This window comes from Perognathus longimembris, chromosome 28, assembly GCF_023159225.1.
Source record: "Perognathus longimembris pacificus isolate PPM17 chromosome 28, ASM2315922v1, whole genome shotgun sequence".
Taxonomy (NCBI): domain Eukaryota; kingdom Metazoa; phylum Chordata; class Mammalia; order Rodentia; family Heteromyidae; genus Perognathus; species Perognathus longimembris.
This window is the reverse complement of record NC_063188.1, coordinates 34,995,576-35,023,146: the sequence shown is the minus strand read 5'-3', so window position 1 is coordinate 35,023,146 and position 27,571 is coordinate 34,995,576. Positions and strand designations below refer to the sequence as shown.

The 27,571-nt window shown below is 38.7% G+C and overlaps 2 protein-coding genes across 2 annotated transcripts in view; both read left to right on the top strand.

The window, feature by feature from the left end:
- The window catches only part of Radx (RPA1 related single stranded DNA binding protein, X-linked), a 66,290-nt gene extending 60,228 nt beyond the window's left edge, over positions 1 to 6,062 (top strand). The window contains exon 14 of the mRNA XM_048335332.1: positions 5,932 to 6,062. Coding sequence (XP_048191289.1) covers positions 5,932 to 6,062 — 131 coding nt within the window. The remainder of the gene's footprint in view (positions 1 to 5,931) is intronic.
- A 7,775-nt stretch (positions 6,063 to 13,837) lies between these two features.
- Positions 13,838 to 27,571, top strand: part of Rnf128 (ring finger protein 128) — a 99,454-nt gene continuing 85,720 nt past the window's right edge. Inside the window, exon 1 of the mRNA XM_048336876.1 lies at positions 13,838 to 14,512. Coding sequence (XP_048192833.1) covers positions 14,044 to 14,512 — 469 coding nt within the window. The 5' untranslated portion in view covers positions 13,838 to 14,043. The remainder of the gene's footprint in view (positions 14,513 to 27,571) is intronic.

Below are 27,571 nucleotides of genomic sequence, written 5' to 3'. Positions count from 1 at the left end.
GGATGTCCTTCGAGACTTCCACTCTAAACTCCTGGAATTGTTTTCTGATTTTGTTTCTAACGCTTTCCATCATTTCTGCTAACATGGCCTCAGTTGTTTTTTTATTCTCCATCTCCTCTTCAGTCGTGCTGCTTTTTGGAGCTGGCTTGCTCTTTGATGAAACTTGTTATATTTCTTTGTGATTTGCGCATCTGGAGATCTGTGGGTAGCTTCCCTGGTTTGGTTTTGTACTGGTCCGTCAGTGGGAGCCTTGTGTCCTGGTGTCCTGGCTCTGGGTTTGGGTTTGGCTGTTGCACCTTGCTTCCCAATGGGTGAGCGTGACCTTCTCGGTTGTTGCTGAGGTGGTCACTCTCCCTGCACTTGGGGGCCAGTAGGCTCTGTGTCTTTCTCTGCGGGACAGTGTCCTGCCGCTGTGCTGTGCTGACCCTAGCATGCCCCTGTTGGGGATTTGCTGGTCACTGATTCAGCGTGGTGTGGAGGCTTATCTATTCTTTGGTTCTTTTATCCACTCTGTATCTTGGTCAGAGCAGCTCACCTCTCAGGCAGTTCGCCTTCCTGTGTGGACCGCTCTGGGGCCGGTGTTGTTGAAGGGCGGCCCACCCACTTGTGCGAAATGCGCCAAATTGAGTGTGCGCCACCGCTGGGGAGCTCTGCCCTCCTGTGTGGGCGCGCCTACCGGAGCAGGCGCTGCTGCCATGGGGGGGACCCGCCCACCTGTGTAATGTGCGCCCACCACAGCGGGCGCTGCCGCTGAGGGGCCCTGCCCACCTGTGCGGGGCACGCCTACCAGAGCGAGCCCCGGGTTGTTGGGGTGTGCTTGCGCCCTCCCGCGAGTCCACTGTGGGGGGCAGTATGTCTGGGCCCCAGTGGGATCAAGTGTCCAGGCGTGGGTTAGCGCCCATAGACTGCGCCTCCACTGTGAGGGGGGTGTGTGATCGGGCCCAGGTGTCCCTGCTGGGCTGGTATTGCCCACCAGCACACCTGTGACTTTTGTTGAAAAAGTCCACGAGGCCCAGGCGCCTCAGGTGGGTCTTGCACTGCCGGCCGTCCCCGGCCCCTGTTGGGAAGGGGGCTGGGCCGGTGCGGCCGATTCAAGCTCCTCTGCTGCCTTGGCACTGCTCTGCCCCTCCCCTGCTAGCTCCTGTGTCTTCCCAGAGTCTGAAGGGACCTTTAGCGGCCTGATTTGGGGGTTCTTTGTTCCTTCGGGGTGGGGAGAGGGTGGGAGGGAGTTCCAGCTTCTCTGCAGGGTTTGGGTCTCTGATAGCTGGTCTCCCGTTGTGGGAGGGGGCAGTGGGGAACTCACTGGCCCTGGATTGTTTGTGTGTGTCCCGCACCGCCGTTGGTCCTTCGGGGATGGGGTGCGGCGAACGGTCATTTGGTGGTGGCGGCCCCGGCTCTCCCCTTCTGCACCGCTCGGTACCCCCACTGCTCACGTCTGCTCCCGGACGTGTGGTCCCAAACTTCCCGTTGCCGCCGTCTGTCTTCGTCCGCGCTCCCCCTGGGGTCCGTGGAGTCCCGCTGTCTGGACTCTGCACTCCTGGTGTGACTTTTCGGCATTTGGTCTGCTTTTTGCCAGGTCCCCTTTCCCAGCCTGGCCCTTTTCGGGCCAGGGTCGGCGGGTGGGGCCAGGGTACCCCGGAGATTCTCCAGCTCCGTACAGGTTATAGGCTCTTCTTTTTTTGTTCCTTTTCGTTTCCTGCATTTCTCCACTGCTTCTGGCTGCTGGTTTTGCTGGCTTCTTGATGGGGCGTTGGGTGCTGGAATTCCCAGCTTGCTATTCAGTTGGAGCGAGTTGGGGTGCCTCCCTACTGTGGCAGCGCCATCTTCCTCGCTGATCTGCATTATTTTGCAATCCCACCAGCAATACATGAGGATTCCAGTTTCTCCTCATTCTTACCTACACTAGTTAAGTTCTTTCATTTCATATTGATTAACAGCCCTCTAAATGGGTGTGACGTGGTATCTCATTATGGTTTTCTTTTGTGGTTCCCTAGTTACTGTTGATGGGGAGCATCTTTTCATGTGTTTGTTGGCCATTTGTATATCTTCTTTGAGAATGATTCAAGTCCTTTGTGCATCTTTTAAATTTTAGGAGGACAGGATATTATTGCAATAGCTTCATTTGTATAATTTTCATTCCATTTGAAATGTTAGCCTTTTCCAAATGATTCACCATTTATCCCAAATTGCTTATTGATAAATCCTGCTTGATATAATCTTTAATTATAATATATAAGGATATGTATTTCATATACAGCTTTGAAAAGATATGAATACATAATAAGATGTATTACATTACAGTGTCATTGATAAGTATTTTTAAAGTATAGCATATTATGGAAGAATTTTCACACATTTAGGAAAACAGTTTTATTCTCTACATAATCAAGGTTTCCCATATTGCTGTCAGAGACAGGATTACCGCTCCATATCACTAGATATGTTTGACTATACTGTAGTTACAAAGCAACTCTGAAGTCAAAGTGACTTAGCACAGAAGTTTATTTCTTCCTAAAGTGTGACACAGTCAGCAGCTCTCTTTGTGGAACTGCATTGTGCATCCCTCTGCGGTGCAATGCGATTTGCATCCTGTCCCAGGAGCAAATGGCTTCTAAGATTGCAAAGCAACAGAATAAAGAGGTGAAGAAGATATAAGTTTTCAATGACCTTGGACAAAGAGTGTCGTATCACTCCCACTTATATTCTCATTTGACAGAATTCAGTTACATGGTACCAGTCCAGCTTCAAGGAGGCCAAGATACTTTTTCTTCGTCTGTGACCAAGAATAGGAAACAGAGTTAGAGCATCAGAGTCCTCTCTCTCTCTTTCTCTTTCTATATATACACACATACATATGATTATAATATGTACAATATATAATTTGTATATATAAACAAAGAGGACTATGATGTCCCAATTTATATAAATACATATATAAAACATATATATATAAAATTGTTACTGTGAAACTGATGTACAGAGGGGTTACAGTTACATAAGTCAGGTAATGAGTGCATTTCTTTTTGAATAGTGTCACCCCTTCCTTCACTTTGCTATATTTACTTTATACATTGTGTGTATGGTTCATTGTGTGTGTGTGGAGATGGAGTCTGGTGAACTTTTTTGCCTGGACTGACTGAACCACAGTCATCAATTCCCATCCTCCTGAGTAGGTAGGTGGAAGCCACGTTCACCTGGTCTATTGTTAATGTTCCTAAAAACAATTCTTGAAATTCTAGTAATTTAAAGTAAAATGTACAAAAGTTCATTTTATAGGGAAAAGTCTGTGGCCATTTTTTTTTTTTGCCAGTCCAGGGGCTTGGACTCAAGGCCTGAGCACTGTCCCTGGCTTCTTTTTGCTCAAGGCTAGCACTCTGCCACTTGAGCCATAGCGCCACCTGTGGCCATTTTCTGTATATGTGGTGCTGGGGAATTGAACCCAGGGCTTCATGTATATGAGGCAAGCACTCTTGCCACTAGGCCATATTACCAGCCCTGTGGCCATTTTTAAAGACATAGGTGATATAAATAATATTCTAACTTCATTAAGTAAAATATGTCCTAATTTATTAAGTAAAAGTGATCATTGCTAATTTTTGTGCTTGCTGTGAGTTCTCCACTGTTCTACAGATCCATGTATATTTAACCCTCAAAACACCATATATAGGCATTTGATAAATTGAGATTTACAGTTTATAGTTACTCAAACATGTATATAAATTACCAGTTACCTGAAGAGAAGACTTAAATTTTAGGTTGTGGTATGTAAGTCTTTAATTGTAAGAGACAATGTGATAACAATTAGAAGTGTTAATAATTTGATTGTTGATATTTTTGAAGATCTTGAAATCTTTCTAAAACATATAGATTAAAGTACACTCCATTCGAGGCAGAAGAAAACCTTATTTCAGCATGTGTTCTAATATTCTTTTGATTTTATTGAACTTGTAAATTTTTAAATCATTCATTTGATTTTTCTAATGTATGTAGCAGAGGAGAATTTATTGTGAAGCTAATAAAACTTAAGCTTTCATAGCAAGCTTTTGTTTTCATAAAAAGGCTTCTAATTAGCATATCCTCCAGGCACCACAGAACCTAGGTCCTTTCCTAGACTTTGACACCTTAGTCATACTTTCTAGATTAGAACTGTATGACTTTGTTACTTAATAACCTCTAGGTGTTTTCATTTTTCTCATGTTTAGAATAAAGTGGTTTTCATGAGTAGTAACTGAAATCTGTGGCCAATTATCTTAGTAGTTAGCTAATAGTTGTCTAGTATTTTGACACGTTTCATTAAATATAGGTAGCTAAGAAAATGAAGAAAGCAAAGAAAAATGTTTTCCTAAATTTGAAGGTAAGACCATCACAGCACTTTTTCAACCCTCAGTCTTGCTATAACTTTGCCTTAGCCGTCACTTCCTGCTTACTCAGAGCCTGATGGTCAGCCAGTGGTAAATGATCAGACATATCTCATGACTCTCTATGGGTATACATATGGCCTTCTGCGTGTGTGTGTGTGTGTGTGTGTGTGTGTGTGTGTGTGTGTGTGTGTGTGTGTGTGTGGTCTGGTCCTGGGGCTTGAACTCCAGGTCTGGGCCCCATCCCTGAGCTTCTTTTGCTCAAGCTAGCACTCTACAAGTTGAGCCACAGCTCCATGTCCAGTTTTTTGGTAGTTTATTGGAGGGAAGAGTCTCATAGACTTTCCTGCCTGGGCTGGATTATAACCATGATCATCAGATCTCAGCTTCCTGAGTAGCTATGATTACAGGCAGGAGCCACCGGTGCCTGGCTCTACATATGGCTTTATTTGATTCCCAAATGTACACAGGAGCTTTTAAAAGTTCTTATTCCCTTACGTGTCTCCTTCTCTAACCTCTTCCTACCCTGGATTTTCGGTTTGTGAATTGCTTGCCCTAAAATTCTATCCTACTTAACTTCCTTGGCTTTCAATAAAACTTTCAATAAAAACCATTTGAAGAAGAGGTACCCCAGCTGTAACAATGCACTGAATTTCATGAAACAAAAGCAAGCCTTTGTATCTGTCTTAAGGATCATCACATCCAACCATATCTGCTACTGTTAGTATAAGAAACCTCCACCATGATTGTAAGCTGCCATCTTCATTGTTGCCAATTATCTAAGGTAGATGGGCAATCTAAAACACATGACACATTCTCAACAAGGCAGCATTTTCTCCCTCCAGCCCTGATTGTTCTAAGTCTTTCTCTCTATTCTAGAATTTGACAAATGTTGATTCCGAGAGTTTTGACAGCTTATAAAATATGCTTTGTGAAGTGACAGAGTCCTGGAATTCTCGGCTCAGCTTTGATCAGTGATATCATTCACTAGATCCATTTTCATAAAGTTTTGTCAGAGTAAGCTCTTAGTTGATAAAGCCAATTCAAAGGAAATAAACTTTAGAACAGCCTCAGTTACTTGCACATACATCTATATGCCTACACATACATGTGCACATACAGATGATTAATATAATGTGTAAGGTAGATCTAAGTTGTTTTGCTTTATGACTTAGAGATTTTCCAAAAAAGAAAAGTGATAACTGAATCTTACAATGGGAACACTTACCTTTGCATTTCTTTGACATGTAATAAGTTGTTTAGATGAATCCTTATACATGGCCTCAAAAATACATAGGTGTATGAATTTATATTGCTCCACCAAAAGAGAAAAAACCCTAAATGTATTTGGAATACGATGTCTTAACATTATTGGTAGCATCTGGGTAATATGATCATCTTTATCTGGAGAAGTGATTATATACTAAGTTTGATCAATGCATATGACAAATTGAAGTGGAGAAGATGGACATTGTTAATACTGTAAGAAAAAAATCGTCTGCTTATGTAATTTTAAATCCAAGTAAATATTTAACTATTTTTACAATACTTACCATCTGTTTTTTATTTTTAGGTGATATTATAAAAGCAGCAGCTGAATTGGATAGAGTCCACATCATTGGTATCTTGGATATCTGTAATTTGGGTAACAATAAAGTAGAAGTCTGTTTGCAGAAAATTTATTCTCCAAAAAAGATTCCTTAAAAGTGGCAAATGATATTATTAATACACTATGAATATTTTTGTTTATAGTGTCAGTATTACATAAGTTCTAAAGGTACCTCATGAGTTTTATGTGTTCATCTCGTATTTGGGTCAAAAGACTTTATATAGATTCATTATTGAAAAAAAGTCATCAAAACAATTTTTGAACCAAAAACTGTCTTCTATAATAAGATTACTATCTTTGCTAGAAGTAATTTATGTTCACTGTTCCTTTTGTGATGTGACTTATTCTAAAATCCCAGTATAAGGTACTCCCACTTACAAGAGTAACATTTTAAGGAGATTGATCATCCTTACAATTTGAATCACATATAATTGCAAATTTTGAATTAACAATTTGAAGAATAAATTCTTACTTCTCTAAAGTGGTCAACTTGCATTTCCTACAACCAAAACAGGTTCTACTACTTCCAAAAATACACGTGACTTGTAATGGTCTAGTACTCCTGCTCCATCTATAAATTTGGTCAGTTGTAAAGTGTGTATAGGGAATTAAATTGCACTAACATTTTTTCTTACTCTGTATTGTGATTTCATATGCTTTGAATTTCTGAATATTTTGATGAGTGTGTGATATTAAATCCAGAGGTCACTGTAGCTGTACTCATTTGTAGTTTGGGTACATTTAATATGGGTTTAGTTAGTGAGATTTTATCTGATATTCATATCACAAGTGGTCATATTGAAAGTAGAAAACAGTATCTAAGGGAATTGATTTCAATCTTGATGTTTATTTTATTGTACTTTATTTTAAATGTAAATGTGTGGTGTGTTGGATAAGCCAAAACAACAACCAATTTTGGATTATTCTGTACAATGAATCTGAGTGTAGTTAAGGTATTAAATGTATGGGCTTTCCTTGTAGCCCTGTAATTCATGACTTCATCTTCTATACACATTGATGTACATGGCAGCCTCTGAACTCCAATGCATACTGAAGTTTTTCCATAAACATATAGAATCTTTTATTCTTTGTAACTGTTTAAGTATTAAATTTGTGAATCTTTCTTGTATTAGTGTTTAAGTATTAAATTTGTGAATCTTTCTTGTATTACTATATAAGTGTGTTAATAAAGTTAATATGCAATAATGTTCTTGGTCTCATTTTGAATACAACAGATTGCCTCCTTCATATTGAGGTGCTATGCTATATATGGGTGTGCTGAATGATCCAAGATGACTTTTCCATGTGACTTTGTAGACCATTTATTGAATGGAATGTAGGCTTATGTTAAGCTATTAAAAGTGTGTACGTGCGTGTGTGTGTGTGCACATGGGTGTATGTGTGTATTCTGGTGCCAGGGCTTGAACTCAGGGCTTTGTATATCGCGTTTGGCTCTTTTGCCCATTGCTGGCACTCTGTTACTTGAGCCACAGCTCCACTTCAAGCTTTCTATTAGTTAACTGGAGGTAAGGGACTCACAGACTTTCCTGCCTGGGCTGACTTAAACTCAAGGTTTAGAATATCTCATTTGGCTACAGTCCTCAGATCTTAGCTTCCTGAGTAGGCATGAGCCATCAACTCCCAGACAGCTATTGTAACCTTTTATAAGGCAATTCACTTTAGCACTACAGTGTGGGAGAAGAGGAAAAACTGAAATCACTGTTGGCTGAAAATTATAGGCAAAGTTTTCAAAACTATGCACAAGTAGGATTTTTGTTCTTATGTTGCATAAAAAATTTTAGGAGTTCTTAAAACGACTTCACCTGGACATTTATTTTATATTCTAGTAATATGTCTATCTAAATTTGAAGTTAAATTTCAGTGTCCATGTTTCTGGTTGTTTAAAAGTGATCTAGCAGTTTTCTAGGGAAAGCAGCAAGCTATCATAAAAAGAATTTATCTTCAAGAAAGTATATATAATATATATACACTAATACTAAAACAATAGAAACATACTAGTATGATTTATTTTTATTAAATCAGTTGGAAAATTGTAAAATGTCTTATATCTACTGGAGGACTACTCTCTCTGAAGTTTCCAGTTTTGAATGCTACATGAAATACATATATTGAAAGCCTTTGGTAAGCCATTAAAGGAATAATTTGAACATATTTTGCCAAATATTTTTATTTCTTATTGGAAAAAGTTATTAAAACATTACCACATACAACAACTCACTGTAACTAAACAATAAACATTGAAGTCCTCTAATCCTAGTTGTCTAGATGGCTAAGGTAAATGACTTTTTGTTGTAATACTTTTAGCATGCATCTTCAAAATAGAAAACGGAAAAATAATAGCTTTTATAAAATAATACACATTTTCATTGAAACATCAAGCAATGATTTTTAACAAATTCATATGTCTCAAATGCTCTTCCATGGTTACTATATCAAACTCTTAGTAGTTTAAGAGCTAGAATTTGACTCCAATATCTATTTTACAGATGAAAAACTAAAAGAAAAAATGATTTCATATAAACGTCAATACAATGAAATTCTAAGGTCAAGCTTATAACTCATTTATCTTTTTCTTTATTTGCCAGTCCTGGGGCTTGAACTCAGGGCCTGTGCACTGTCCCTGGCTTCTTTTTGCTCAAGGCTAGCACTCTACCACTTGAGCCACAGTGCCACTTCTGGCCTTTTCTGTTTATGTGATACTGAGGGCTTTATGCATGCTAGGCAAGCACTTTACCACTAAGCCACATTCCCAGCCCCTAACTTATTTAAATTCTCATTATGCCCAAAGTAAAATACTTGAAGAAATGGAGTATCAAGTGTCGTGAGATAAATGTTAAACTTTTGGACTTATAAACTAATGAGCTGAATTATTGAGCATATGCCTAAATATCTGAGTACTCACTCTGCCAAGCACTGGAATTGCACTAACATTACAATACAAACAAAAGTATATGTGGCCCTCTGCTCTCATGGAACTTACAGCAGTGTGGAAGACATTCATATAGTTAAATAGGTGGAATAAATGTCATGAAGGAAGACATGTGGCTTACATTTCGGCTTTCATTTTTGTGTATTTTTTGTGCCGGGGATCAAACCCAGTGCTTTGCACATGTTAAGCAAGCATTCTACCTCTAAGCTACATCCCCATCCCTAACAGCATGTTAGCAAAGGTGAAGAGTACTTACTAGAAATATTTCTCCTGAGAAAGTACAAAACTTGACAGCAGAAGATGTGCTTAAGAAACTGGGTAAGGATTGACACAAATGGAGTAAAGAAGTAACATACAAAATGCCTCAGAATCCAGCTTCCCTGTACTGAGACTGAGAATTACAGATCTTTCTGCCTGGACTAGCCTGGGACTACAATCTTCCCTATCTCATCCTCCCAAGTAGCTAGGATTATTGATAGGTTTGAGTCACTGGTGCCTAGACATGGTAGAGACTTTAGTTTGAGTATTTAGGGCATAGGGGAGATACTTAGTGATTTGTGTCCTGATTCCATTCGTATTTTAGAATAGTCACTGTTGGAAGGAGAGTAAATTATAAAGATTTTGTCAGACTGCTAGTTTCCCCGGTGCCTGTTTGCTTCAACAATAATAGATCTCTCAGTTTTCAGTTGGGCACATGACTATCTAGAATAAATATTTTCCCTTGCTTCATTTGTATCTAGGTATGACATAATGACCAACTTCTGACTAATGAGAATAAGCATATGTGATATTCACGAAAGCAGTTTCGGAACCATTCCCACAGGAGTTGGGAGAGAATGTTCCCTTCTTCCCCCTGCTTTATACTAGCTCCATTGTGCATAGAATGCTTAACTGTCGTGGGTCACACAGAGAAAAGAAATACCCTAAGCATGGTAGAGCCACCAGCTAATAGGAACTTAGATCCCTGTTCATAGGGAGCTGCCTTTCCAGCTTGGTAAATTTTTCCCATTTTGGCTTTAAGAGAAACTAAACTTCCATCTTACTGAAGCCACTGTTATTTTGTCTTTGAACAGAAGTTAAACATATCCTGCTCATTCAAAAAGTAAAACAATACAAAGATACCAACCAGGTGACAAATAACACAGAGAGGTAGATCTATTCAACAAATTTTGAAGGTAATGTTAAAATTCATAATTTTATGATTCAGTCAAAATACCAGTTTTAAATGTAATAAATATCTTTATTAATATACTGGATACCAAGCTCAAGTAATCAAAAAATCTAGTATTTTCAAGTGTACATATAAAGTACTTCAACCATATTCACTCTCTCCATTGGCCCTCCTCCCTCCTAATGCTATCTGCTCTCCAACAGAGCCTGTTTTCCTATAATCATTTTTGTCTTTATTTTTAGTGTGCATTAATTGTTCAAAGGGGTTTCATCATGTTTCACATGGGTATATATTATAATGTAGTCAAATTAATCTATTCTCTTGCTTTATCTTTACCTGTCCCTTCTATTCTCAATTTTACAACATCTTTTGATGAGGTTCTATTTGCCTTGCATACATAGTACATTCCAATATCATTCATCTTCCATCATTTTCTTTCCATCTCCCTCTTCAACTTATTCCTGAAGCAGTCCTAAATTTACAATCATTATATATATATGTACATATATACACACATATATGGATCTTTTATGTCTAGATTACACAAATGAGCAAAAACATGATATATTTCACTTTGTACATATATATATGTGGAAATGTCATAATGAAATTCCTCTTATATAAATAATATATGTAAATTTAAAATTTCTAGTAATATTAAATCTTTGAAACTACTGTATACTAGTGGCGTTCAAACTTGGTTATATATTGGCATTGCCAGGAATCGTTTTAAATTACTATGCTTGAAACTCAACCCTGAGTAATGGGGGTGCAACCTAGACATCTGGATATTTAAAAGCTCCCAGAATGATTCTAATGTGCAAACATATTTGAGAACCATGGATATATAGTACTGTTTAAATGGTTTCAAACATTTTTTGCTATGCTTATTTTTTTTAACACTCAAGTGTCACACAGTTTTTTGCACTTACCTCCTATTAGGTGCTACAAATTCATAGATTCTCAATTTAGCTTTCTCGTGAATTGTGCTGATGGAGAAAAAAATAGAAATTGGTAATTGCTAAACAATTTTCCTAGAGTTCTATCATATCAGACAAATCTCAAAAGGACCTTATAATAAATTCCTAATCCAACCTCTTTGTTTACAAATGAAGAAAAAGACCCAGAGAGGCTTTTGTTTTCATAAAGATAGGATACTAATTGTTACAGAGTTGGTATTTCTGAGAACTTTTGGGTTGGAAGGTAAATATAACTATATATAAATAAAAATATAAATATTCTGACTACCACTTGAAGTACAAATAAACATGAAGCCTCCCTCGATTAGAAGCTGAAGCACAGTGAGGTCCAAATAAAATTATAGCAACAAACTGTCAAAAGCAGAAATAGGGGGCTGGGGATATAGCCTAGTGGCAAGAGTGCCTGCCTCGGATACACGAGGCCCTAGGTTCGATTCCCCAGCACCACATATACAGAAAACGGCCAGAAGCGGCGCTGTGGCTCAAGTGGCAGAGTGCTAGCCTTGAGCGGGAAGAAGCCAGGGACATTGCTCAGGCCCTGAGTCCAAGGCCCAGGACTGGCCAAAAAAAAAAAAAAAAAAAAAAGCAGAAATAGATCCAGTTATTGTCTATCTTACAAGGTATATGATTAAACTTAACAGTTTGTAGCAGTTACCTGGAGACCTTATTTAAAGTGAGAATTCCTAGGTTTTCCTTCAGATTCTGACTGAGAAAGATAAGAGAGAAACCCAGAAATCTTCATTTTAATACTTCCAAGGGATCTAAAGTAGATGTCCCACAAACAAAACTCTAAAAAGACCTAATGAACAATCAAAAAAATAACTTTCACAAAGTTAAAATGAAAATTGTGTGGATAGGTGTTTATTATTCCCAGACTAATTTTACTCAACTGCAGAGTTTTAAAAAGCAATTTACAGTTGTCTTTGAAAGTTCTGTCTGTGAAAACCGTAAAAGGAAGCCATTAAAGCACTTGTCTCTGAGTTATATGATGCTGTTTACCATATACAGTCATGCACTTCACCCTCCAGAGTAATTTGCCCTAACAGCTCAGCAAAATTCTCTTTCGTATGCCAGTACAACACAAAATGGTATGTGAAAGTTGTCAAGACAGATAATGAGGTGACTTGTTCAGGAATATTATGTGAAGATTTAAAACAAATATTTTAAGTTCAACAAAATCCAACTTTATTGGATTTAGCTAACTTCTCACTGATCTATTTTAAAACTGTTTCACAGCAAGTTATTTCTTTAAGGAGCAATTTAATAAATGATAGAAAAGATTAAATCAAATTTCTGGGACTTCATTTGTAATTAGAATGTTGATGTTGAATTTATCCTATGTCACTGACCATTAGCAAGAAACAAATTTATTTTTATAATATTTATAAGAGTAACAACATAATTGTTTTCAATCAGATAATTCCATTTGTCTTTTTAATATATCAAAATGATAGTGCTCTGTTTACTCTTAAATATACCATAAACTAATACATAGGCCTTGAAACTTTTCAGTCTGATTACATGAATTATTAAATTATGACTATGTATAAGGTGCCTCTAATAGGTATCGTGAAGGGATACAGAGGATAGTAGTTGGCTACTATGATATTATAGAAAGGTTTTTATTTATATCACACATCTGTTGAAATTTATACACCAGATCCTATACCTAGTTTCTAGAACGTCCCTCCTCTGTTGGGTGGTATTAACTGTTAGTTTCCAAAAATGTAGAATTCACTGCAAGGCTATTATTTCAGATGCCTAAGAACAGACAAGAATTAAGGGAATGAAGCAACTTGCCTGATCATTTATTTACATGAGCAGTGTCTCTGATATTCCTGTTTTCTATTCCTGTTGTCCTATCCCTTTGACTCCAGTAGTCTTCCTGATTCCAGAATACTTGCCTTGGACTTCAGAGTATCATTATGCTTGCTTTCCTTTTGACCTAGAGACTTTCTACTTTTCTGATAGCCTGATGCCTGTTTGTCTAGATTGCTGACTCTTGGCCCATTGAGACTCTTGATATCTCTGTTTGTCTTGTCTGTTCATCTATTCCTTTTGCAGTCCTTAGCCCTTAGCATACATTGTAATCTCCTTATCCCAGCAAATTGCCCAGACCAGTTGACCCTCTAGAAATATGGGTCCAACTGCTACTAATGTTCAATGCACTCTTGTTTTCAAACATTAAAATGAAGAGGACAATGCACATATATTTGAAAGAACTAAAGTTGAAAACTTCAAATGTTAAAAATTAAACTGGAGCAGTCTTTTTTAGAGTATAATATATGTATAGGGAAGGGAAATTGAAAGAATGAAACAGTTCATAGGTATCAATCAGTAAATATTTGAGTACCTACCATGGGCAAAGGACTGTACTTAGAGATCTGTAACCACTAAAACATGTTTACTTGCTAATGAATAAACAAGGTAGCAGAGGATATTCTCTGGGGAAGCTGCTAGAAAAAAAATCAGAAAGAAATTAGAGAAAAAAATAGGCATCAAAATCTATCCTACTAGCAGCATAGCCAATAAAATTATGGATTTTAACTCACTCCCAGCTGGATGGATTGATAGCATATTTCAGCAGGGCTTGGAAAACCAGTTTAGTGTTCTAGATTTTCTGAGAGGTGACTTTCAGCCTTGTCACGTGGGATTCCCAAGAGTCCAGTTCCTCATTCCAATCCACTCCATGTTTATGAAAGTGCATTAGCTGGAACATTAAGAAGAAGGAAAGAAATTCACTGCAGGAAGTCATCCAAATTCTGATAAGTTCCCGTGTAGAATAAAGTTGATGGTGTCATTAAGCTAGTCCGGCTAAAGGTTATATATGGAGGAGGGACCAGCAAACACAAATGTAGATAACTAAAGTGAAAAAGAGCTGATGTATTCAGAGCTTACGTTGCTAGAGGTGAGATCAGTTACCTGCCTGGCAACTGAAATTTCAAACTTCTGTTTAGCAGGGACATGAGTGGACAATGGTGACTGATAGTTGGAAATATCAGCAGATATCTTGCCGTTTATGCTTAAATGAACTAGCAATGAACCAGAAGAACAAGTACAGTGTTTTCCAGCTCCTTGTCATTTTTGTCTTTTTACTCAAAAGTACGGCATCTTTTTCAGTGAAAGCCTATGTGACTGTGACTTATTATAATGAAACCAGCAACTATACCACAACAGACATGTGTGAATGTGGTGTTTATGGATCAGCTTCACCAGTGATCAATGCTATTGGAGTAGTAGCAATCCCTAAGAACAATAACTACCAAGCTTGTGACTACAATACTGAGTTTACCAATGCTGAGAAGCCCTGGATTGCACTAATAGAAAGAGGTAATTGTACCTTTTCTGAAAAAATTCAAATAGCTGCTCGAAGAAATGCTGATGCTGTTGTGATTTACAATGCTCCAGAGCCTGGTAACCGAACAATAGAGATGGCAAATTTTGGTAAGTAAAAATTGATTCCCAAAGAGACTTAATGTTTTCTTTTAACTTAATTGGCATTTCCAGCTTGGATGACTCTAGGATCTGGCAATGAAGTTATGCAATTTTACTTTAAATTTCCTGCCTGGCACAACTTGGAATTACTATACTCAATATTTTAATTAATTTGTCCTAAGGATATTAGCAATTCATGAAGAGATGTTATATATTTTCCAGTATCCTTATCTCTATTAGTTTTGTGTTTTGTAATTGATTCTTAATAAGCTGGGCCTTTACCACTAAACATTAAAAATACCATTGTAATTTTATTATATGTACTTTCCAATACAATTTTCTCCTGCCAAAAGGAATATATACTACACATACTTGAATATGTATGTATGAAGCTCAAAGACTGATTTATTATGATGATCAAGCAATACTATATTTAAGTGTAAAATATTCTAGGAATGAGATTTTTGACTCTATACATGTAAGGTTTGATTCTGTTCAGGAGACTAATACATAAAACTATTCTGTAAGAAATCATATGCATTAAGGAAGGATATGAAATTGAGAAAGGCAAAATCATACTTCAACAAAATGAACTCCAGGAAATAGATACTTAAAAGGGCTGGAGTAGGGTCAAGGGGAGGGCAGTAGATGAATGAAGAGAAAGGTAGGGAGAATGCAGTCAACAATTCAATGTGTATCCTATAAAATTGAAGAAAAGTGAGGGAAGGAATGGGTTGAGAAGGATGGGTGAGAATGTTGAAAGGGGTGACAAATTGTATTCATAAACTGCTTTGTTGAATGGCAACTCATTTGTCAAGTAAAAAATAAATATATTTTTAGAAAAGGAAGAGTATGGTGCCAATAGGGACACATCAAAACTAAAGATATCCCTTAGAAATGTTTACTAATAGCTATTAAGTAAACAGAATCAATGAATTCATTAACTTTTCAAAGAAATTTACTTCTAGGAATTAGTTTTTCGGTTTTGTAAAAATGCCACTAACAGGGGCTGGGGATATAGCCTAGTGGCAAGAGTGCCTGCCTCGGATACACGAGGCCCTAGGTTCGATTCCCCAGCACCACATATACAGAAAACGGCCAGAAGCGGCGCTGTGGCTCAAGTGGCAGAGTGCTAGCCTTGAGCGGGAAGAAGCCAGGGACAGTGCTCAGGCCCTGAGTCCAAGGCCCAGGACTGGCCAAAAAAAAAAAAAAAATGCCACTAACATGTAAACCAGTAAAGAAGTAGACTTCTAACCCAGATTTTCTACACTGTGGTGGGTGTCTCTATTGTTTACCATGATTTTTAGCCAAGAGGTGTAAAGTTAAACATTTCAAACAAAGAAAGAGTTGCCAGTAAATGAATACAAAATTTTGGTAATTGGTATTATCACCATCAAATGTGTTCCCTGTAAGAAAATGAGTGACTTCAGAATTTTAAAACTAAGAAACTCAATTTGTGTTAAGACTAGTAGAGTGCTCAGAACATTCCAAGTTATATACCTATGATGTAGAAGTTCACTGTGAATGTTTGGAAGACAAGCTGCTTGTTTCTCTGATTACCAAAGAGCCAAATAAGATAGTCTTTTTGTACAACAAGCATAATGCACATACAAAAATGCTACTAGCTGCCATAGACATGGCCAGAGCTCTGGCATTACTTTTTTTTTCTTTTCAAACATTCCCTGAGTGTTCATATATTTTTTTTGAGTTATTTATTTTTGGAAAGAAAGCCATGCAGCTTTCACTAGAAAACTGGGAAATAAACCTCTTCTAAGAAAGCTATTTCCATTGTATTGAAACTTAGGAAGCCTGAGTGCTCTAGGTTTCCTTTGGCATGCAGGTCACATTCTGATTAGTCACTCTTGCTATTTTGAAAGCCTACATAGTATCAAAATAAATAGTAGACCTGTTTTCAAAACTTCATTTGCAATTTGCAGTAGGGACCAATATCTAGTGGACTGTAGGTACCCCACTGCTGAACTGAAAATACTTGCCAAAGGTCACATTGTAAATCCCTCCAAAAGATATGTGAACTATTATTTGAATATGGATCTGAAAATAGTTTTTTTGTTTGTTTCTGTTTTTGTCTGTCATGAGGCTTGAACTCGGGGCTTGGACTCTGTCTCTGAGCTTTTTGCTTAAGGATAGCACTCTACCACTTTAAGCCACAGCATCACTGTCAGTTTTCTGGTGGTTGATTGGAGATGAGTCTCATGGACTTTCCTGCCCTGGCTGGCTTTGAACCATGGTCCTCAGATCTCAGCCTCCTGAGAAGTTAGAATTATAGGCATGAAGCCACTGAGATCCAGCTTCTGAAAAGAGTTTGTAAAAGGAAGCAGACATAACATTGAATACATGCCTCCAATATAATGCAAGACATAGGACTAAAAGCATTTTTTAAGATACAGCATTGCTCCCAATTATAAGTACACATCCGTAATCCAAGCTACTCAGGAGACTAACATGGAAAGATGGCAGGTTTGAGGCCAACTTGGGCAACATAGTAGGAAACTCCTTACCTAAAAATTAAAAAAAAATCAAACTAAAAAAGATACCCAGGCATGAGGGTGCAGACCACCACTCAGGACAATGAGGCAGGAGGATCATAAGGCCAAGCTGCAATTATACAATAAGATATTATATTTGGACATAGAATGATCTCAACTCCACAGAATGAAAATTGTAGTTCATTTCCATTTTTAGGGCTGTCAACTAGTAAGTAGTATATCATTGCACTTCTTCCTTATAAAATTAATCCTTATATAAAACATATTCAGTGACTCAGTTGACAAGGTGGAGCAAGTATGGCTTTGAAAACAGTATGATCATCCTCTATGTCATAAAAAAACTGATTAATTCTTGATTTTGTGTGTGTGTGTGTGTGTGTGTGTGTGTGTGTGTGAGTGTATGTATGTACCAGTCCTGAGGCTTGACTCAAGGCCTGTGGATTGTCCCTGAGCTTCTGTGCTCAAGGCTAGTAGTGCTCCATCACTTGAGCCACAACTCCACTTCTGACTTTTTAGTGGTTAGTTGCAGATAAGAATATGAAGAATATGACAGAGTTTCCAGTCCAGACTGGTTTTGAACCATGATCTCCATGAGTCACCAGCTCCTGGCTATCATGATTGTTTTGTTTCAACACAGAGGTTAGAGACAGGAGTTCAGCCTTCTACCAAAGCTCATGACTTCACCTTTCATCGTTTCATGTTTTTTTCATCCTTATAAACTATCTTGTTAGGAAACTAGAGTGTGCTCCACTCTTCTCTAGCTCCCCTCCCTCTCCATTTCTTTTTGCCCCTTTTCCCATGCTAGGTCTTACTAGCCCTTCCATAATGATAAGTCTCTTTACTTCTTACAATGGCCAATGCCCTTCAGTCAAAGACAGAAACACACCTGTGGTTTACAATGTTGGGTCTATTACTTGTTGGATCAAAGAGAGAATTCCAACATAGGCAACCTTGGGCCATCTCAGTCAGATTGGCTTTGCATAAGGTATTTGGAGGAAGCTTTAAGGAAACAGCTTGTTAACCAAACATCTTACTTTGTTTCATGTTAAGGGGTTTCCCAGGATGTAGACACTTCTATTCTGAACCCAGGAAATTCCCAAGTAAACAGACAAGGTAGATCCCCTAGTAGGCTTTGTTCCACATTTGGACACTGTCAGGAAGTTGAGGAAATTCTGATTGTTTCTAAATAAATCATTTTATGTAAGTGAGGAAGACTATCAGAAGACTAGTGATGTAATGGATAAAGAAGCAATAGTCATATTGTCCAGGACAGGGACTATTTGGTCCTTCTTGTGACTTACACATTGTTCCTATTTTATCTGGATGAAGACATGATTATAGAGTACACTGGTTATATTTTGATCCATCATGGTCACAGAATGACCTTCTCTGATGTGCCATGAGATCATCTATGTTCAACAAGAGTACACCAAGGCCCAGCTAATCATGCCAGACTAGATGCTAGATATCAAAGGCCACTTGTTTCTTTCTACTTTGCTCACATCCTTATTGATATGCAAATCCATTCACTCCTCTAATGTCCTTGTACCTTTCTGTCCTTCCCCTCTCTGGTAGGCTGCCTCCAATGGTCCCAACAAGCCTAAGGGATGCTTCTGCATACTTTGATACTAATGGATTCATGCTATATGTACATAATGTCCTTACCTCTGTGCCAGCTCAATTACAGCCTCCCTGCTAGCAACGTTCCTTTTCTGAAGTGAACAACTTCATTCTGAGGAGAGCTTGCATTGAAGAGAATTAATTACTTAGAAATAAACCTTTAATTCAAAGCTTCCCAATTTGTTGTGGGGATTGATTTTGAATCTTGTTGCATTAAAATGGAAAGAAATGTTTACCTAGCCCTTGAGTAAGTATACAACTTCTGAACAATACTTTCCAAACCCTGAAGACTGCTATTAAGTTCTATCACAAATGGAAAAGAAAAGTTGAGTCCCCTGAGCTATATAAGGAATAAATTCAGAACATTTAAGCACTGGTTTGCTGAGCAGACAGTTTGTGAAAGTTTAATGTGCTATTTAAAGGTAAATTATCTTACAAAATGCTTAAGTTTGAATATAGTTTATGCCAGCAAAGTCAGTAATCTGGGAATGATAACATTTTGTGAGATTCTTATTTTTTATCTTTGACTAACAAGGTAGATTACAAATTAAGGGTTGCAGTGTTTCAGAGCTCCCAGTGTTCAGTAATTCCAAAGCAAGTAAGTGAATGCCAAGGAAGGGTTTAATCATAGGGGAATACTCACATGCTACATACAAATCTTTTTGTGGGGGACTAAAAGGTGAAAATAAATCATACTATATATAACTGAAATGAGAGGATAAAATCTCTTCAGTAGGACTTACACTCAGAAATCTATATTTTGTACAGAGAGCTTAATACACACTGATTAATACACTGTAAATGAAACCTCATATCTGTCTAGTTCTGTGCCCTATCAAGACATTATCCTTGGTAAGACCTAAAATTTAAATATATACATAGGCACATACAGAATTGTATGTATGTAATCAATCTGAACAAAGTATGGTATATTCATGTGTGAGATACCATGATGAAACCCCTTGACACAATATACACTTTAACAAAAACAAACATCAGGAAGTTGAAACATATTTTGTCTGAAGTATAGGTATTAGTAATAGGGGGCAGACAAACGGAATATAGACAAAATATTTTATGTACATGTCTGAAAATAGAAGTATGCCACTTGATGAGGCTGGTTTTGGAAAGAGGGGAGCATAAGAAGAATAGTAAGAGGGAGGGTAGTGATCAAGATGCATTGTACACATAAATGCACTTGTTAAAATAAAACTCACCTTCTGTAACTAATTGATGTCAGTTTTAAAAAAGACATCACCCACTCTTTGTTCTGTACAGTACATTACTTACTGACCTCCCTGCTCCTCTTGCCTCATTCCCAAACCCAACGCCTCTCCTGAGCCAAAATTGTTTTTCTAGAAAACACAAATCTCAGCTGCTTAAATCCTGGTATTGGAGGCTCATGCCTATAATGCCAACTACTTGGGAGGGTGAGAATGGGAGGATCACAGTTCCAGGTCAACCCAGACAGAAAAGTCCACAGGATTCCATTTCCTCAGATGAACCTGGGTGTGGCAGCATATATACTGTCATCCCAATGTGATGGGAAGTATAAAATAGGTGGATCTCGTCTTATGTACATAGGCAAGAAGCAAGAACATGTCAAAAGAATAACCAAGACAAAGAACTAGGTACATGGCTCAGAAATAGAGTACCTGTCTAGTAAACATGCAACCCTAAATTCAACTCCAATACTGCCAAGAGAAAAAAATCCACTATAGGGGCTTTGCATGACATCTTCTATGTCTTATCCAGTACTGACTCCTGACTCCTGCCTGACACTCTGATCTTCTCTTCACACTGTTTCCTCTTCCACTCACTGAGCGCTAGCTACCCAGGGTTTTCAGTTCCTCAAGTCCACTGAAGTCGTCCCTGCCTGCAAATCACCTTTAGTATATTCTTCATTCTCACTCCCACATCCCAATAAAAGTCCCACTGATTATACCTCCAGGAATTCCTAACATCTATCCTTCTTTTTCACATCTGCTTCTTCATCTAAGTCCAAGTCAACATTATCTCCCAGCTAGATTACTGTGACAGGCTCCTACCTGTTCTTCCTGAAACTCTGACCTCTCTCTATTGGCCAGCTAACATGATCCTCGCACAGTAAGATTCAAATTCAGGTGTAGTGTCCAGGCCTACATAACACTATATGGTTAAGATCTTATCACGTGCCCTTCTTCCCCACATAACCAAACCTCAGCCCCTCCAGTCCTTTTTTCTGTTGATTAGCTAAGAGAAATGTGCACAAGCCTTTGAACTTGCAGTTCCTCTTTCTCCCTTTTCTCACACATTGCTGACTTAAAAATGGTTGCTACCACTAGTCTAGTACAAGCTACTATTTTTTTCTTTTGTGCTAGTTCTGGGGCATAAACACAGGGCCTGATACTGTCCCTGAGCTTTTGTGTTCAAGGCTAGTGCTCTATCATTTGAGCCACAGCTTGGGTTATACACTGACTCATTTAGTGCAGGAACCCTCTGAGGTAGATACTCACAAAGCTCTCATGCTGACAACTGCAGATTGGGTCCCCTGCTTCTTGCCTGGATCATGTATTTTCTACTGCAGCCAGTAAGATCTAAAAATATGAGTTGGGCTGGGGATATAGCCTAGTGGCAAGAGTGCCTGCCTCGGATACACGAGGCCCTAGGTTCAATTCCCCAGCACCACATATACAGAAAACGGCCAGAAGCAGCGCTGTGGCTCAAGTGGCAGAGTGCTAGCCTTGAGCGGGAAGAAGCCAGGGACAGTGCTCAGGCCCTGAGTCCAAGGCCCAGGACTGGCCAAAAAAAATAAATAAATAAAAATAAAAAAATTAAAAAAATAAAAATATGAGTTAATCATATCACTTCTTTTCTCAAAGCCTCACTCCCAGGGATTTTCCATGATTATGCAAATAAAAGCTGAACTTTATCATGTTAGAGAGGATTTGCATTACTTACCTTTGCTTACCTCTCAAGCCTAGCAACCCACTCCTCCCTCTCCCAAACATTATTTCAACCACACTGACATTCTAACAATTTCTCCAACACATGAGGTTATATCTGCACAGGGCACTTTCACTTGCTTTTCTCCTTCTAACTCACCCTCATTCCAAGTCCTAGTTTATAAGTATCTTCTTCTAAGAGGTCTCCCTCAAGCATACCCACTTTATTTCCCATCTAACCTGCTGCACACTACTGGCTTAAATTTCTCATCGGACATAATTATCTGTTATTTGCTTATTACATGTCCCTTCCATTATATTATAAGTTGCAGAAGGACAGTGAGCATGACCATGACATTTGCTATTGTACTCCTGTGCTGAGCATATTACAAGGTCTTCCTTAGTTGTTGAATAAATAAATATTTAAGAAACTAGAAAGCAGTTTCACTTTGTGTATAAAAGGATAGATAAGGGCCGGGAATATGGCCTAGTGGCAAGAGTGCTTGCCTCATATACATGAAGCCCTGGGTTCCATTCCCCAGCACCACATATATAGAAAATGCCCAGAAGTGGTGCTGTGGCTCAAGTGTCAGAGTTTAGCCTTGAGTGATCCATAAGAAAACTACTAATGTTGCATATGATCACCTTACTAAATTTGTATTTGTTTTTATTATTTATCCATTGATTTGCTCGAATTTTCAAGACAAATGATTATTTCCCCTACAAAGTTTTGACTCTTCTTTTCAACTAGCATCTTTTAATTCTTTCCAATTGTCTAGGCCTTCATCTGATTAGTAATACACATCATTGCTAGGTGCTAGTGAAGTGCCAGACTTTGAAGTCAGGCCCCACTTTACCACGTGAACCCCAACTTACCACATGAACCCCACTTTACCACGTGAACCTGAGATAAGCAGGCCCTGTGAGCAGACCCAGGACAAGCCCATTAGGGCCCAGTCAGTCTAGAACTCTAACCGCTGGGAATGCTTAATTCTGACCACCCCTAGAATGCCTCGAACCCTGAGCCAATCAGATTTGTACCTGTGTCCTAATCTTGCTTGCTTGAACAGCTGATTGTTGTAACTTTGTTTTTTGCCTTTATAAACCCTGTGCAATCGTAGCTCGGGGCTTCCTCCTAACCTCTGCTGTGTCGGTGGGTAGGACGTGGCCCGAGTTGCAGCTCGCTTAAATAAAGCCTTGCCTTGCTTTTGCATTTCGGAACGTCTGAGTCTCGGTGGCCTTCTTGGTGGTCATTTCCGACTTAGCACAACACTAGTAGCCCCCACCTATAATCCTAGCTACTCAGGAAGCTGAGATCTGAGGATCACAGTTTGAAGCCAACCTGGGCAGGAAAGTTCATGAAATTTTTATCTCCAATTAAACCACCAAAAATGCCAGAAGATAGAACTGTGGATCAAGTGGTAGAGCACCAGCCTTAAGCAAAGAAGTTCAAGTCCTGAACTTTTTGAACTCAGGAGTTCAAGCCCAAGGACTAACATACACACAAAAAGAAATAACCAACTGTAAATACTATACGCCTTTATATAACCTACCTTACAATAAAATTTTAGTTCCTCTCTTACACAAATGCCTGCTTGTAACATATGTTCCCTAGGTACAGGTACATGGAAACATAAATAAATTCATAAGATAGGTATATTTATAAAGAAAACTACAATACCTCTGGGCACCGATTTTCAAAAAAAACAAACAAACCAAAAAGAAATTCACTGTGAAATAAAGCACAGTTCTTTGTAAGGAATTGGGACTATTTTGTAAGCATTTAAATATATTCATTTTGTTCATTAATACATTCTTTGCTTACCCCTTGGCCTCATCCTTTTAAACGTGTGTGTGTGTGTGTGAGAGAGAGAGAGAGAGAGAGAGAGAGAGAGGCTCTGAGGGTCAAGATCTTGTACTTGCTAGGCTGTTCTATCATTTGAGCTATGCCTCCAACCTTCTTTCCCTCCTAAACTTTTTTCCCCTGAGAGTACTGAGGTTTGAACTCAGGGCCTCACACTCATTCAGCTTGCCTTACTGGCACTCTACCACTTGAGCCACTCTTCTAGACCTTCTTCCTAAACATTTAATATTTCATTTATTATGATTTGCTGTTAGAACATTGCTTTCCCCTCAGAATTACTCATAATTTTTTTCCTGTCGGTCATGGGGCTTGAACTCTGGGCCTGGGTGCTGTCCCTGAGCTCTTTAGCTCAAGGCTAGCACTCTACCATTTTGAGCCCAGAGCCACTTCCAGTGTTCTGGTGATTCATTGACAATAAGAGTCTCACAGACTTTTCTGCCCCTGCTGGCTTTGAACCTCGATCCTCAGATCTCAGCCTCCTGAGTAGCTAGGATTACAGGCGTGAGCCACTGGTGCCCGGACTGGATAATTATTAAGAAACAATGTATGTATGTGTGTGTGTGTTTATGAGTGCATACAGTACAGAAGAAATGCTTGGGCACGTGAACAAGACTAGAAAGTAAGCTAGTGACTCTTAGATGTCCTGTCCCTTTTCAGCAACCTTGATTCTTTTTCTTTTTTTTTCAAATTTTTATTATCAAACTGATGTACAGAGAGGTTGCAGTTTCATACGTTAGGCATTGGATACATTACTTGTACTGTTTGTTACCTTGTCCCTCATACCCCCCTCCCCTCTCCCCCTTTCCCTTTCCCCCCTTGAGGTGTTCAGTTCACTTACCCCAAACAGTTTTGCAAGTATCGCTTTTGTAGTTGTTTTTTTTTACCCTGTGTCTCTCAATTTTGGTATTCCCTTTCAATTTCCTAGTTCCAATACCAGTATACACGGTTTCCAATATACTCAGATAAGATTACAGAGATAGTGTAGGTACAACCACAGGAAGGTGATACAAGAACACCATCAATAATAGAAGCTACAGATACACATGGGATGTTGAAAGTAGTTACAACTGTGATATAACAGTTGTCTCCATAACATGGAGTTCATTTCACTTAGCATCACCTTAGGTGTTCATAAGGGTATAGCTATTGGGCCTTGTGGTGCTCTGCTATGACTTGCCTAAACCTGTACTAATTATTCCCAATAAGGGAGACCATAGAGTCCATGTTTCTTTGGGTCTGGCTCACTTCACTTAGTATAATTTTTTCCAAGTCTTTCCATTTCCTTACAAATGGGACAATGTCATTCTTTCTGATAGAGGCATAATATTCCATTGTGTATATGTACCACATTTTCCTGATCCATTCGTCTACTGAGGGGCATCTAGGTTGGTTCCAGATTCTAGCTATGACAAATTGTGCTGCGATGAACATTGTTGTGCTGCTGGCATTACTGTGATTTTGTTTGTGGTCTTTTGGATAGATACCCAAAAGTGGGGCTGCTGGTTCATAGGGGAGTTCTATATTTAGCCTTCTGAGGAATCTCCATACTGCTTGCCATAGTGGCTGAACCAGTTTACATTCCCACCAACAGTGAAGTAGGGTTCCCTTTTGGCCACATCCCTTCCAACAATTGTTATTGTTAGCTTTCTTGATATATGACATTCTTACTGGGGTGAGATGGAATCTCAATGTTGTTTTGATTTGCATTTCTTTTATGGCCAGTGATGTACAGCATATTTTCTTATGTCTCTTGGCCATTCTCAATTCCTCATCAGAGAAGTCTCTTTGTAAGTCTTTAGCCCACTTGATGAGGAAGTGCTCGTGACCCAGTCACCCTTCCTTCATCATTCAAGACCAGTCTCTAGGCAGCAAGGACTTCATGTAACATTATATTCATTTTCATATAAACTTGCAAGGCCTCTGCCTTACTCATTTAGGAAACTGTTAAGATATTCAGGAGCTATTTTGATAAAGTTGCCTGAGGACATTTAATTGTGTCACCAGGAAACAGTACATCATTAGAGAAAAGAAGAGATTGGTACTGGTATTAGTATTAGGAGCTCCGACAGAACTGTGTAAGAGTGGATTTGAGGAAATGGTATTTAAGGGCATCTCTCCTCCTATCATGCAAACATGAACCTAGTCTACCAAGGTTCAAGGACTGCTTAGAGTACAGAAATGTTTAAATATAATATTACTTACCATTTTTCAGTTGTAGATGTAGGTAATCTTTAATCTAAAATTTAATATTCCCAGCATGATCTATTTACTAACTAGTCACTTCATTATGCAATGCTAGTGACACCATGTGGTCAAATTATCTAGTCTCTAGCAATAATCAATACATTGACATCGCAGTAGAAAAAACAAGTTACTGGAAAATGAAAACTTGCTTTTAAATTCACTTGTTAGCCAGGCACCAGTGGTTCTAGCTTGTAATCCAAGTTACTCAGGAGGCTGAGATCTGAGAATCATGGTTCAAATTGAGCCTGGGCATGAAAGTCCATGAAACTCTTACCTCCAAAAATCTACCCCCCAAAATGCTAAAAGTGTAGCTTGTAGCTCAAGTGGTATAGCCTTGAGCAAAAGAAGCTCAGGGACAGTGCCCAGGCCTTGAGTTCTAACCCCAGGAGGGCTGTCACACAAAAATCACTCACTTTCCATCTTTATTTTAAATGACAGTCTTTCCATATCACTCATAATAATTGGAGCTCTTCATTTCTTTCAGTAGTACACTTGGGATCATTTGTTGTTTTTTGTGAAGGTAATTGTTAATAGCAATACTATGTACATAGGTCATAGATAGAACTAATAAGATTTGGATCCGAGGTTTAAAAGGTGATATCCTGGGTCCTAAATACTTGTTTTTTTTTATGAATACACAGTATTACCTTCCTTAGTGAGCATATACTAGGCATGGCGTTATAAAAATGGCAAAAAAAAAAACAAACTTTATTATGAAGCTGGACACTAGTGGTGCATGCCTGTGATCCTAGGTATTCAGGAGGCTGAGATCTGGGGATCATGTTTCATGAGGCTTTTATCTTCAATTAACCACCAAAAGTCCAGGAGTGGAGCTATGGCTCAAATAATACAGTGCTAGCTTTGAGTAGAACAGCTCAGCGACAGCACCCTGCCCCTGAGTTCAAGCCACAGGACTGCTACATGCACAAAAAAGTATTTATTAGGAGGAAAATGTAGTAAGGGGAACAAGTACTTGTGCAACAAGTAGAAGGTAGACTGTAAAAAGCACTATAATAGAAGTGTTGGTTATTAGAGCTAAAGAGATAAAGCACTTGTAGAGTCAGTATTGAAAGGATTATAAACATGGATGTTCAGGCTATAAAATATTTATCAAAGATCAGCTCTGGGATATGGAAGTGAGAGCTTATAGACCAAGCATTGAGAGGAAGATGTTTCTGTGAAGATTCCAGTGGTTAGGCAGATTAAGATGGTGATGATATTCACAATATGGCCCTAAAAGTAGGATAAATGGGGTAGAATGGAAGAAAAGTCCCTAAAGTTGGATCACACTGAGGTCAGAGGGTAGCTGACCAAGTACCTGACCCAGAGGATGTTGTCTGTATTTCAAATGTGGGTAAGTGGAAAGCCTGGTCCGTGACCATCATGAGAGAGAGGAAAGGAATAAAGAGTGATAAAACCAAATGCCATGAGTCCCCAAGAAGTAGGGGTTTCGTTCCTGGGCCTGGGAAAAAATAGTAGAAGAAAGAGCTCTGTGGAGAAGTTAGCACTCCAGACTATTAACCAAATTAGCCCCCATTTGGGGCAGGAACTAAGGATGAAATCAATGAGAAGCCAGGTGGAATTAGGAGAAAGACTTCAATGAAAATCTGGAATCAAGCTGACTCGTACAGAACTTGGTTTTTCAGTGTAAAAAGTTAGGCAGTGTATGTAAAACATAACAGAATTATTCACAAGGGAGCAGGCACTCTTGAAGTTGCTGAGCAGGACAGAGCTGCACAGGTTAGAAATGAAAATATGAAAGAAGTGAAACCACAGGGGTTTGTTCCTACAGCTGTGATTGTAGATCATAAGAATGAAAGAAAAGCATGTTAATGCCTGGGCAGAGAGGGAGATTACAGGTACTGAACAACCCTGAATATAAAACGAATCTGCCCCAAGGTTCCAAATG